The following is a 13,988-nucleotide window of genomic DNA, read 5'->3' as shown; positions in this document are numbered from 1 at the left end:
TTTGGACTTTATATACTGTACATAATGGGAAAAAATCAACGAGGGGAAGATTAAACAATAAGAAATTTTGCTTTGTATGACTAGAATTGTTAGGGTTCATAATTAGTTCATTTCACAACTCAGTTACAGTCTAGCTGGAATCTAGGTTTGTTACATCTTTATTCTCTACTGAGCATGTCCTCCTGGGACCATAAAAGTGTTAGTGAAAGATGGCCATGGTGTTTTAGACATTGAGTGCCCCAGTGCAGATAAAATGATCATCCATGTGTCCTGTTTTATTTAAGAGAGGTCTTCCTTCATCATCTCATTCTTTAAATATCTCACAAGAATTGTTTTATGTGCTTATTTCTAAAGCAGCCTTTTGGCAAAGAAAATGAGATCACATGATTGATGTTTAATTAAGATTCATCTCTTAGAGTTGGAGAATGTTCTAGAGTGATCAGTTTTCAAATAAATCAGTAAGCACAGAAGGGGAGTAGCCACAGTGGACATACAGTATCAGACATGTCAGTGTAAAGTCTTAAGATTTTGTTACTGGTTATTTCATACTGGCTATTTTAGCTATATATTATAATTAAGCAACAATAACATATATTAATCTTTCTGTCCACTTAAATTATACTGTAGCTCTTATAAAATCCAGTGGAGGAAATTGATTTCACAAAAATTGAAAGATATTCTGAGGTTCATGAGGAAGAATTACCTTGATGGCTTTTGATTTTGTTTGTGATTTGATCATTTCATGTAGAAATATGACTCTCTACACAATGTAGTATTGTCTTTGAATTATGCTTGTACTTCTAATTGTGGGATTTCTCTTGTTTATTAATATGCTTTTCTACTACAGTAGCATTCATTCATCACTATCAGTGACATCTGCTTCTGATGTTAACTACCTGTCCCTATTGACCTATCATAATCCTCTTCCCATTTCAAGCTCTTTATTCTAATATCTCTTTATTCCACAGCTAAGAGAAATCTTACTGGTACAGTGTCATCACAGGCCCAACAAACAGATACCTCTGTATCATACAAAGTGTCCATTTCTTATCAGAAATGATGGTCATCCCAGAGATTAGAAAGGAGGAGACAGAAGGAATAAACTGATCAGGAAAGAGGATTCTCAACAGTCTAGTGACTAAGGAAGAAAGGGAGAAATAGTCAAGAAATAGAGACAGAATGAAGTACCTGGAGCTACTTACTAGCCAGAAAAATTAGGGCTGTTTCCACTGACTAGAGAATAGGCCATTGGAAATAAGTAAGCAGATGTTACACTGCCATGATTGTTTCACAGAACATTGGTCAAGCTCTATTGCCTGGCTATAATATCTTAGAAGCTGTGATGATTTGTACTTTCTGAACAAAATAGGAATTGTTACCAACTCTAGAATTTGCATTACAGCCATTGCACCCCAGGTATAAGAAAGGAAGCATCAAGAGTAATATCAGAATGCAGAGATTATAGTAACTCATTAATATTATAAAAATAAGTATCAGATTATTTTAGTTATAGATATATAATCAAAATCTAGTGTGTCTTCATTAAACTTCCTTTAATAGAACTGTCATTTGACTTAAACCTGAGAGTTTGGGAATGGTTCCAGTTTTTCATAATATCATTAACAGTAAGGCTCACCTAGGCTGGAAGCAGGAACGGCATCCACTTCCTAAATAACACGCTTTCGGAAAATCTGTTAACTTTGATAATTGTCGATAGTTGTAGAGGGGCTTCAGACCTTCTGTTCATAGGGTCACTATAGGTCATGCTTGACTCAAAGGTAATCAACATCATACTGATGGAATGAAATTCTTTGCCTCTGCTCTTCCTTCATTTCTTATTTAACATTTATCTTAAGATTATTTAAGGACCTCTGGGAACAATAATATATGACATGTTAGACTGCTAACCCAAAGACCAGCTGTATGAATTCACCAGTTGCTCCAAGAGAAAAAGATGGGCAGTTTCCTCCCAAAAAGACTTAACAGTTTCAGAAACCAGATGAAAGATCGCTTTGAATTAGAATTGATTCTAGGGCATTGGGTTTGGATTTTGGGCAGGTGACATACCTGTAGGACTGCTAACCAAATAATTGGCAGTTAAAACCCACCCGCCACTCCATAGAAGGAAGATAAGGCAGTCTTCTCCCATAAAGATTTACATTTCCAGAATCTGATGGGAGTGTCTCAAGCAAAGGTAGTGGGTTTGGTTTTAAGTTAGATAATGGACAAATTTGCTTTTAAAATTAGACACATTTGCTACTCCTGAGTAAGAATTACTCCTTTTAAGACATAACTGTTCAAAAAGACTTAAATAATGTGAAAAGATTCAAGCCAGAATTACCACTTTTGTTATCCTCAAGCGAAATGCCTACATTATCTCCATAGAAGAAAATTTACATATACGAACAGCATTGACCTAAGCCTGTCTCATATAGATTTCTTCTAATGCCATATTAACGGTCATTTAGGTTTGTCTATATCTGTGGTGAAGGTAGAAATTAAATCTGCATAGCTAGTGTCCATGGTTAAAAATAACATTTTAAAAAAATCTATGAAATTTTAAAATTTGATTTGCAGTCCGATTTCTCCTGCCTCAAAGTGGAGTAAAACTAATCTTGAGTTTCTGAAGAGAGTACTAAAAACAGAAGCCTTTTCAACTGTTATCTCTTGCTAACATTTATTTTCATATTCTTGTTCTTTTTCTCTAGTCTTTCTTTTCTACTCAAATAGTGAATACTTGACAACTCTCAGAAGGTAATATTTTGTGTTAATTCTAGAATATAAATGAAAACTAGAGTAGCCTCAGAAAGAGTGAATGAAACATTTCAGAGTCTAGATGGAGAGACAGATGAAGCCAGGAATTGAGTTGGCCACATCAGAGTTGAAGAAATGTTGAGTGGGTGGAAAGAGACAGACAGGCATATGGTTAGCTCAGGGAGCTACACTGAGGGGTAGACAGGTTTATAGAGCAGGCTCAGGGTGATACAAAAAGCTTATGAGACCTCTGGAAGATTTTAAAAACCCAAATTGATGAGAGGAAAAACTCAGACATAGCAAACACATAAGCACAATTCAGGCCAAAAGAGAAGGAAAAAAAAAAGTGAGGGAGACTTAAATCCAAAACAAAACAGGCTGATTACAGTGAAGGTGGGGAACTCTGATGCCTCATTGATAAGAAACTGCACTGCAATCCCGAAGACATGTGGTTCGAGTCTACCAGCTGCTCCATGGGAGAAGGATGAGCAGTCTCCTCCCATGCGATTAACAGCCTCAGAAAACCCGCTGGGGGTCAGCTTGGGGTTGGTTCTGACTCGATTGTACTGAAGAACAACAGTGAAGGCAGTGTGACACAGCCTTTTAGAGGACAAAATGAGACAGATTGCAGTGATAGGGACAGACAATTAAATGGAGACAAACAGAATAAGTAGTGTAAAAAAATAACATCAGGTGAATGCAGAAAGAAATAGAATGGAGAGACCAAGACCAAGTGTTTGCGATTGTAGCTTAAGATTTTAAAATGCAGTAAGACAAATAGGTTGTTTTCAGAGAGATAGTGAGTTCCCTCATAGGTCTAGACTTAGAGTGAGAGAGCAAATAACTAGTACAGAGTGGGAGCAATGACATAGTTGTGGAGGAGGGAAAAAATTAGAGATATAGAACAAACGGAATAGGGGCCAGGATAAGTCTTTGGGAGAGAGTAGTTTAGTGAAGTACAAATTGGTACCTGGTGCAGTTTGCCCAGTTAAAGAATGCAGAGAGAATAACTGGCAACCTTGGATTAAATGACTGAATTAGCATAGATTGTACAACTGGGGAAAGCTTGTCTTGTGATAGTGAAAGTGAGAATGAGCCTGTAGATACCCAGAGAGGCAGGGCAGGAGGGGTGTAGATAAGACCAAGAATATCTGCAAAGGGTGGAAAAAAAAAGGAGAAATGTAATGATCTGATCGGGTACACAGAAAAATCTCCAGTAAGCAATGAGACAGAACATCCAAGCAGCTGTTAAAAAGTAGGCGCAGGAAGCAATGGAGAGATTGATATAAGTGGAGGTGATACAGGGCCAAAGAGCAAAACAGTGAGCAGCTTATGAGAGCACAGTGGTATAGAACATAAACATGAATAAAGATATACTGATGAAGTTCAAAGTGGGATAAGGTTCCACAAAGTGGTGTGAATCTAGGCTTTGTCTATGGAAAAGATTTGAGAGAAAAATGCAAGAGAAATAAAGGAGACACATGGGGCTGTAGGAGTCAGTGGACCCTGGAAGGACAGAGTAAGCATGGTGAGGGGACAGCTCAAGAAATGTGAATGAAGATAGGTTATGGGATTACGCATAGCTGCTCAACAGAGGGGGAGGAAGAGTCTGGCACAGAAGCAGAAAACATCAGTAGGCAGAACAGATATGACATGAGTGCAGATGTACAGTGGATCAGATGGAGTCAAAGGCTGTCAAACAATCAAGCAGATACAAATAGGGAACAAATAGAAAAAGAATAGGCAAACTATGTATTGAAAAGTTGGTTGCTGGTTATTAGGGCTAAGGGAAATGGGGAGACCCTGAAGTTTGGTTATGGATGGCATGGTTTCTTTTGGAGGTGATGAAATTGTTCTGAAATTTGACTGTGGTGAAGGTTGCACAGCTCAATGAATAGACTAAAAGCCATTGATGTACACATTTCAAATAGGGTAATTGTATTTTATATGAGCTACAATGCAATAAATCTCATCTAAAAAGTCCTATTTCAAATACAAAGTGGGTGCGCGCGCACTCACACACATACACACACTTGCTTTAAATTTTTCTGTTTTTAAAGCAAAATAATGAGAAAAGGTGTTATATGAAGTTGCACTACCAAGTCAAATGCCAGTCTCCTCCCTTGCAGTTTACAGTCTCAGAAACCCAATGGAGGGTCAGCTATTAATTGGTTCTGACTTGACGACAATGAATTTATTGTTTTTTGGAGTATCTTTAAGCAGATGTTACTGTTCTCATTGCCCCCCACCCCCCACCCTATATAAATGGAGTTATTGAAACATCTTAATCTATAAAATCTCAGTCATTTATATAGACCAGCCTTTTCCCTGAGGTATAAGAGGTGTTTTTAAAAATTGTTTAAGTATGTGTACTTTTATTTACTTCAACAAACACTCCTCCAACTTCACTCCTTTTCCAATACCATGTCTTTAATTTTTCTTCTTCCTGTTCTCTTCTGTCTTTGTTGTATAGCAAGGACCGTGCAGCAGCTACTGCTGGAGCTGCTGGCCTGGCCAGTGGGCACCACCGGGAAGCATGGTCCACCAAAGGTCCCTCCTATGAGGACTTATACACCCAGAATGTTGTCATCAACATGGATGACCAAGAAGATCTTCATCGAACCTCCCTGGAAGGGAAATCTGCCAAAGAGAGACCCATTTGGTTGAGAGAGAGCACTGTCCAAGGGGCATACAGTTCTGAAGATATGAAAGAAGGTAAGACTAGAAGTCATTAAAACGGGAAGGCCTTGATTTCAGCAGAAAATGGACTGGACTAAAACAGAAAGTGCCTGTGTGTTTCTGAAATTCAGAGTCCCCAGGTTAGGAATAGAACATACACTAGGAACAACTACTGGTATTTCAGTATTACAGACATTTGCCCTCACTTTAAAATGATTGAACCAACATCTATTTGCAGTAGTTCCTTACCAAAATTACCTTCACTTGCAACTTTTAAATCGTTGGAATGACTTGGAACCTTTCTTTTCTTGCACTAGAATGACACTTAAGTAGGAACATACACACCAGTTTGAATTCACCTACAAATTCTTTTTTCCTTTACCTAATGGTTTGGGAGGAGGGGGATTCTATAAAGTATAACAGATGCTTCACTAATAACATCTTGCTTTGAGTTTTACAATAACAGGTAAGAAACAGTAGATACCTTCTACTACATGCTAGAATATTTCCTCATTGCCCTTAGAGTACTTTTCGGCTCAATTTCTCTTTCACTTTAATAAAACACAGTGTCCATTGATGACTCATTGGATTATCTGTGTATTTGCATACATGTGATTGAGTTTATTGTTGGGAATAGTAATAGAATATGGATGCAAGAAAGAAAATAAGTGGAGACACAAACTGCCTTAGCAGCCCTGCCTTGGATCTGCCTGATTCTTTCGCATCAGGAAGTTGATTTTTCTGGTTGTTTCCATGTTGTAGATCCTTCGGCAGGTCTCATCGCTTTCCCACTGTCGCTTGCGGCATGACTTCTTATAGTACCGCCTTTGCTTAATGTCTTCAGTGAACGCATCCATGCTGAGGATTCTGTTCAGACTCCTGTATGCACCTGCCACGTTGCCATCCTATATTATCACAGTCCTAGCAATGAATTTCAGATGTCTTGCCATGATCTTGGATTAAGTTTTGCTCTGCTTACAGCCGAGCGCACCTTCCCTTCTTAGTCCCAGCACTTCACCTCAAGTACTCGGCCCTCTCTCAATTAAAAGAAATAAAAAAAGAAAAAAAATCCCGTCCAAGAGATCTCACCTACAAATTCTTAAAGATGCACTTGGTTTGAATTGATTTGTTTGTAACCTAGGAACTGCCTATAGTTTTACTGATAATTCATTGCATCTTTATAAAGCAGTTGCATTTTAACAGGAAAAATAATAAGCATTAAAACATTTTGACTCAAATCACTAACTAGATTTGGGACATTTCTGTCTCTGTATGTTAAGTTTCTTGGAAAAGTACTATTATGTTCATAATAGCCATATTAATTTCTCGTTTAATCTTAAAATACGGTTCTGACATACATTTTTTAATTATTCATTCATTCATTCATTCATTTCCCTGCATTGGAATATTACTATGCATTGTTATGGTTGTTGTGTAGCACAGTGTCAGAACAGATGCATAGCTTACCCAGCAGGGGCTTTTAGAGGCAGTTAATCACAGGGGAGGAGATTGCCCATCTTTCTCCCATAGAGAAGTTGGGGGATTTGAACCACATACCTTTGGGTTGCCCATGTAGCTTCATACCAGAATTCCCTACATTGAATATAGCACATTTAATAAAGTCCAACAAAGGTCTTGTGTTCTCTTGGCTCCCACTAATGAAAATTTTAAACTATTAAGATATCAAAGTCTACCTCCCCAACTCCCATTAGTCTCAATTTTATTTACGTTTACTCTCTTTGCTAGTCCTCGTTGGCAATCTAATGCTGCCTCTTTGCTTGGCCTGTCTAGCAGAAGCCAATTTTTCTCTATAAGCAACATATAGGCCTATTTCTTCTTCTTTTTTTTTTCCTTTGTAACTGAACTGTATTTGTTACAACCTTTGTGGATAGGCCTATTTCTGACCATGATAACAGCATGCTGTAAGCAAGAGCCAGAACAAGTGCATTGTGTAGAAGGTGAGTGCTGTCAGCTGTCAAAATGCAAGTGATAAGAATGGAAACTTTCATGTTAACTAACAGAAATACCAAGGAGTTTCTGCATCTTAAAATATATTAAAAAAATCCATAATGATTTAAAAAAACTCAACCCAAGCCTGCTGCCATCAAGTTGATTGTGACTTACTGTGACAAAGGACAGAGTGAGCTGCCCACCACATGGTTTCAGAGGCTGTAAATGTTGATGGAAGCAGACAGCAGACTGCCCTGTCTTTCTTTTGAGGAGTGACTGATGAGTCACTATCTTGAAGTTAGCCCCCAGACATTTTAACCACCATGCCACCAAAAGCTTCTCAAAGTGATTATGGAGGTGTCATTTTCTGTTAGAAGATCAGCAAAATTTTGCTCTAAAATCTTTGAGAACTCTCTATGAGCCAGAGTTAAAAATTGTATAGTGCTCTTAAGAAATTTAAAAATGGCAAGATTTTATTCCTTTGATTTAATGTGAATGTTGATGGTTTTGAAGGAGGCTCAAATAGGAGGCTAAGATTAAGCAAAGATGATTCAAACTGGAAGGCAGAGGAGAAGATGGGTCTCTGTACTTCTGGTTACATTTCATTAGTTTAAGAATCTTTGGGTCCTAGTTACAGGTTACGTATTGTTACTAAGGGGTCAGCTGAATTAGTACTTCTTTAATAATGAAGTGTCATTAGTAATTGAAAACTGCTTGTTACGACAGCACTAGGACCTTGTGCATTACAGCCTTGAGAACCCTACAGAACAATGTGCACAGTTCGAATCCACCAGCTGTCCCACAGGAGGATGGACAGTCCCTCCCACGTGATTTACTGCCTCTAATAATCCACCAGAGAGTCAGCTTTGTGTCAGTTCCAACTGGCACACAACAGCAGGGTCACTATGAGTTAGGAGCAATTCAACAACAAAAAGTTTGTGTTTCTGACTGTGTAGGTGTATTTATTTAATGATGTCTAGATATTTTGATTCAAGTTCTAGATTATACGTAGTTACCGTGTTTTAATGAGTTTGTCCCAACTTCTTACCTGTTCTTAAAGCAGCCAAACTTTCTTTTCTTTGAATGAAGAAATAAAATTGAATTGTTTAGAAGCCCTTTTAATTAATATTATAATCAGTTAAGCTCATAAATGTAAACATTCAATATCTGTCATTTCTAAATTGGAGAATATGAATCCTAAGGGTCTTAAATAAGTAATCTAGCCTGCCTAATTATGCTTTATGAATATTCATTTATGCAAAAATAGTATGCTGTCACCTTTAGACTTACCTTCATTATGATTCATGATAGCTGCTCCTAGGGTTTCAGGAGGCACCAAGGCCAATTGGCTTAGCAAAGTCACAGAGGCAATGTTCTATATCCTACTTTGGTGACTAGCATCTACGGCCTTAACAGCTCACAAACAGCCATCTAAAATGCAACGATTGGTCTCTCCTTGTTTGGAAAAAAGGGGAAGACAATCAAAGATACCTAGAAACAATCCAAAGGACCAAAGGACTTTTTTTCACAACTTAGCCTCCACAACTCCGAGCCCAGAAGAACTAACAGTGCCTGACTAACACTGTTTACCACTCTAAAAATAATCACACTAGAAGGTCTTGGATAGAGTGAACAAACACATATGGAACAAAACTCAAACCCAAAAAATGCCCAGATACACTGGTCTGATGGAATCAGGGGGAACCTCTTAAGACCAAGAGAAGGGTACCCTTCTAAAGTACAACTTAACTCACCTGTGGCTCAGCTTTCAGCCTAACAATGCTATTGTTGTTAGGTGTCTTTGAGTCCAATACGACTCATAACAACCCTATGAATAATAGATCTGAACCCTGTCCTATCCTGCACCATCCTGACACACTAGATAGAGCTCAGTGCGGCAGTCACTATGTCAGTCCACCCGCTTGAGGATCTTCTTTGCTGACCCTCTGCCTTTCTAAGCATTACATCCCTCTCTAAGGAATAACCTCTCCTAGAAGCGTGCCCAAAGAATGTGAGACAAGGTTCCATCTTTGCCTCCAAGGAGCACTGTGGCTGCACTTTTTCCAAGACACACCTGTTTGTTGTTTTGGCATTTCATGGGATTTTCAGTACTCTTCTCCAACCTCACAGCTCAAAAGCATCAATGCTTCTTCAGCCAAACAAAGACAGGCCTATAGAGTGAATAGGAATATGAAGGAGTTTCTCACCCCTTGGCATTTCAGTGTCACGAAGAAAAAGATTCTTACCACTGGACTGATAGGCAATATCATGATGGATGGAGAGGAAATTAAAACTGTCAACAGCTTCATCTTGCTTGGATCTACAGTTAACACCCTTGGTAACAGCAGTCAGAAAATAAGGAGATGTATTGCTCTGGAAAAATCTATAGTTAGGGACATCTCCAAATTATTGAGGAGTAATCATGTCAGTTTGAGGACTAAGTTGCATATGATTCAGGCCATAGTCTTTCCAAACATGTGCTATGCACAGTGAATAAGGATGACAAAAAAAAAATTGACAGCTGTGGTGTTAGGGCACCGAACATCCCATGGACAGCCAAGAGAACAAATAGATAAGTCTTGGAAAGGTTACACCGAGTGCTCTTAGGAGGCAAGAATGATGAGGCTTCACCTCATGTAGTTTGGGCATGTTGCTAGGAGGGGCTATTTCTTGGAGAGGGACACGATGCTGGAAAGGATGGAGGGTCAGCAAAGGAGAAGACCCTCCACCAGGTGGATTGGCACAGTGACTGTCGCAGTGAGCTCTTGTCTGTCAAGAAGTGTGAGGATGGCACAGAATAGGATTCAGATCTTTTGTTCATAGGGTTGCAATGAGTCCTCCTCAACTCGTAACACCTAACAACAGCAACAAAATCAAAACTCATCCGTTAGAACAGTCAACAATACAAGATCAAAAGGGCAGCACTTGCTCAGAAGGCAGGAAGGAGTAGATGGAACCAAGAATCACAGAGGTAAAGCAGAACGAGTGAAGTTACATTGTGGGTATTGTCATTAATGTTGTAAAACAATATGTATAAATGATTAGATGGCAAACCAATTTGCTTCGTAAATTTTCACTCTAAGTTGTTGGTGCCATTGAGTTGAGTACAACTCATAGCAACCCAAAGAACTCTGAACCCTGTTCTGTCCTGTGCCTTCCTCACACATTCTGACACACAAGAGCCCATTTCAGCAGTCACTGTGTCAGTCCAGCTGGTTGAGGGTCTTCCTCTCCTTTGCTGACCTTCCACCCTTCCCAAAATCATTCCTCTAGTGTTCGTAGGGTTTTCAAAGGCTTATTATTTAAGAAATTTTTCTTTCAAAACAGAAAAAGGATAAAAAAACCCAAAAAGTTCATAATAATAGAAAAACTTCTGTCCAGTGAACATGTGAAGTGAGTCATATTTGTCCTAAACTTTAGTCCTCAAGCTCAAAATATCTGTAAGATTTTTATAGACTTCAGTTATGTTTCCACTGCTATAATGAATTGTCTAACTCATTTTGATTGTACTTTTTGCCCTCTACCTAAATTTCCTTGACATGCGGGGGGTTTCCCCCCTTTGTCTTTTTCTGGCCCATCTCTAATTGTGAAATACTTGATATCAGCCAGTGGCGAGAATAACACACGCTATTCTCCAGGCATGGCTTCACTCTTCATTGAGGTTCTTAACTGACGTTTGCTGCTTTGGTTCTGGAAGCACATAGACAACTTTAGAAACATGTGAGGGATTTTTAGGACTGTTTTCTTGGCCTTTATATGATAGTTTGATCACGTTTTTAAGTTTAAAAGCCCAAGCCCACTGTTGAACTGTTTCTAGCATTATTGTTTCTACTTATCCATCCAGAGTTGTGCTCCTTCACCCCAACTACTCCTTTTTTATTTTTTGTATGTACAGCAAAGTCTGAAAAAAAATCCCCAAACACTGAAGTCTGTCTTTCCCTCCACCCCCACCCAGACTTTTGGAAACCTTTTCAGAAATCTGTTAGGTTTGACTTCATTTCATTTATAAAACTGATTTGCTTTCTCCTAATTTTATATTCACTGTAAACATCATGAAAAATACTATCTTGGTAATATTATTTAAAACATTCTCTTAGAAGCATCAGTTGCCTTTTAGACTTGAATACATTATGGTTTTTGTTTTTAACTACACTGGCTCTCAGGTGTTTATGGCACTGTTTTGAAGTAGGTAATATTAAATTTAATTGTCACCTTGACATCTGTTATTAAAAGGCTGTTTTCTCTGCCCTAGAGCCTTTATCGGTTCCATTTCATTCTGCTTTTCCCTACTTAGTTGCCTTATCTCAGGAGTTCTGCACTTTCTAAATGTCCAGGGTTACAGCTAATCCATTCCAGTGTGCAAATGAGAAGGTGCTTTCACTCTGTGGGCAGGATCAGATATTCCAAGCCCTCTCTTGATGGTGGTGTCTAAGTACCTCACAGATACTCCACTTACTCCCCTCGCTCAGGGAGACACCATTATTTTTCCCTCCTTTTTGCACTGGAGAAAATTAAAGCAGAGAGAAATGAAATAATTTGGACAAAGCCACATAGATGTTAGAGTCAGGATTTGAGTACAGAGTTGAGTTCCTAATGACATTCTTAATCATTCTATATGTTTTTAATAAGAGCTTGAAGTACCTAATTTGCTTCAGAAAAATAAAAACTACTGTTTATTCACCCATTCAGCAAATAATTTATTTAGTGCCCCAAAACTGACAGGCACTATTCTAGGTACATGAGATGTATCCGTGAATTAAAAAAAAGACAAATCTGTCACCATAGAGTCTACTTGTTGGGAAAGGGGAAAGCAAAGTCAAAGGGAATATGTCAATTGCAATTTAGATAGTAGGGTACTCTCTTGGCCTAGTGGTAAGGAGCTGCACTGCTAACCCAAAGGCACTCAGTTCTAATGCACCTGCTTCTCTGCAGGAGAAAGATGGGCATTCTCCTCTCATGTGACTGATAGCCTCTGAAATTCCCATGTACGTTCAGCTATGAGTTGGTTCTAAATCGATGGTACATAATGTGTTATATAATAAGTGTTGGGGGTGGGGGGGAGTAAACTATGGACATTGGGAATGTAGATTGAGGATCAATTAAAAAGAGTGACATTTGAGCAAAAACATGGAAGATAGAAGGAAGTTAGCCACATGGATGACTAAAGGGAAAATATTCCAGGCAGAGGGAGTAGACAATACAAAAGTCTTGAAGTAGCAGTGTTGTTTGATGTATACAAAAGTCCCACAGGGCAACATTGGCTGGAGCAGAACGAACAAAAAAGGAAGGAGAAGAGGAAGTGGCAGGGAAGAGAGGAATTTAAAATTTGTTATAAGGCTTTTAACTTCTGCTCTGCACAAGATGGGAAGTTGTATTTTGGTTTCTTATTTGCCAGCTACTAGATCCTTTATAGACATTATTCAGTATGTTGTTTCCATTATTGTTATGTGCTGTCAAGTTAGAACTGACTCATAACTGACCCTCTAGCAGGTTTTCAGAGATGATAAATTGCATGGGAGGAGATGATTGGCCATCTTTCTCCTTCAAAGCAGCTGGTGGAATCAAACTCATGCCTTTGGGTTGGCAGTGCCAGGCTACCAGAGCTCCTGTTGTTATCATTCCATTTTACAGAAAAGAGGTATTGCCATATAGAGATAAAATCATTTACCTAGGCGGTACAGCTTGCAAATGGAAGAATCTAGATTTAAAGGCTGTCTTAACTTAAAAATCTATGTACCTAGCCGTTATGCTACTTAAACCCCAATGTGGGAGAAACATTTTGAAAACCTTAAGGACAGCAGTTCAATAAACAGGTCTGTTCTTTTTCGCACAGTCTTAGGAATAATTGAGTATATTAACCTTCTTGATTTGCCTTCCCCAGGTGCCATGGATATAGACTCATTTCAGGACCGTGAAGATGGCCGTTCAGGTCCGGATGACAATGAGGAGGTCATGCGAGCCCTCCTCATTCATGAGAAGAAGACACCCTCTACCACGGCTGGTTCTGTGGGAGCGGCTGCTCCTGTCACCACGAATAATGGAAGTGACTCGGAGAGTGAAACCAGTGAGTCAGATGATGACTCTCCGCCCCGTCCGGCACCTGGGGCTGTGCACCATCGGGAAGACGATGAGGACGATGATGAGTTTGAAGAAGTGACAGATGACCCTGTTGTCATGGTGGCTGGCCGTCCGTTCTCTTATAGCGAAGTTAGCCAGCGACCAGAGCTGGTGGCCCAGATGACACCAGAGGAGAAGGAGGCATACATAGCAATGGGACAGCGCATGTTTGAGGACCTCTTTGAGTGAACTTTTCCTCCTTTCTCTAATGCTCATTTCAAAAAAAAAGGCCTCACCTTGAAGAAAAATGTTTAAGTGACTTTTAATTAATCTTGTACAAATATCATTCTCCTCAAAGTATATTGACGATGGAGTTAGTATACTTAAGGAAAGAAGGGGGTGTGTGTGTGTAGAAGAGGCATGGATATGTCTGAATCATATGATTCCTGTCAAACCAATATATGTGTCTTTAAAACTGACAAGACTATGTAGATTCTGTCGTTTTTCTTAATGCCTTTAGTTTGGTTTGGTTTGGTTTAGTTTAGTTT

At 39.0% G+C, this 13,988-nt stretch overlaps 1 protein-coding gene across 1 annotated transcript in view; it reads left to right on the top strand.

Annotated features, from left to right (window-relative positions):
• GTF2E1 (general transcription factor IIE, polypeptide 1, alpha 56kDa) overlaps positions 1–13,763 on the top strand; it is a 46,339-nt gene extending 32,576 nt beyond the window's left edge. The window contains exons 3-4 of the mRNA XM_006884248.1: positions 5,228–5,469; positions 13,265–13,763. Coding sequence (XP_006884310.1) covers positions 5,228–5,469; positions 13,265–13,689 — 667 coding nt within the window. The 3' untranslated portion in view covers positions 13,690–13,763. The remainder of the gene's footprint in view (positions 1–5,227; positions 5,470–13,264) is intronic.
• The last annotated feature ends 225 nt before the right edge of the window (positions 13,764–13,988 follow it).

Source organism: Elephantulus edwardii, unplaced genomic scaffold (assembly GCF_000299155.1).
Source record: "Elephantulus edwardii isolate Elephantulus edwardi_28Jun2011 unplaced genomic scaffold, EleEdw1.0 scaffold00032, whole genome shotgun sequence".
In the NCBI taxonomy this organism is placed as follows: domain Eukaryota; kingdom Metazoa; phylum Chordata; class Mammalia; order Macroscelidea; family Macroscelididae; genus Elephantulus; species Elephantulus edwardii.
The sequence above is the reverse complement of the archived record's forward strand: the minus strand, read 5'-3'. Positions and strand labels throughout refer to the sequence as shown.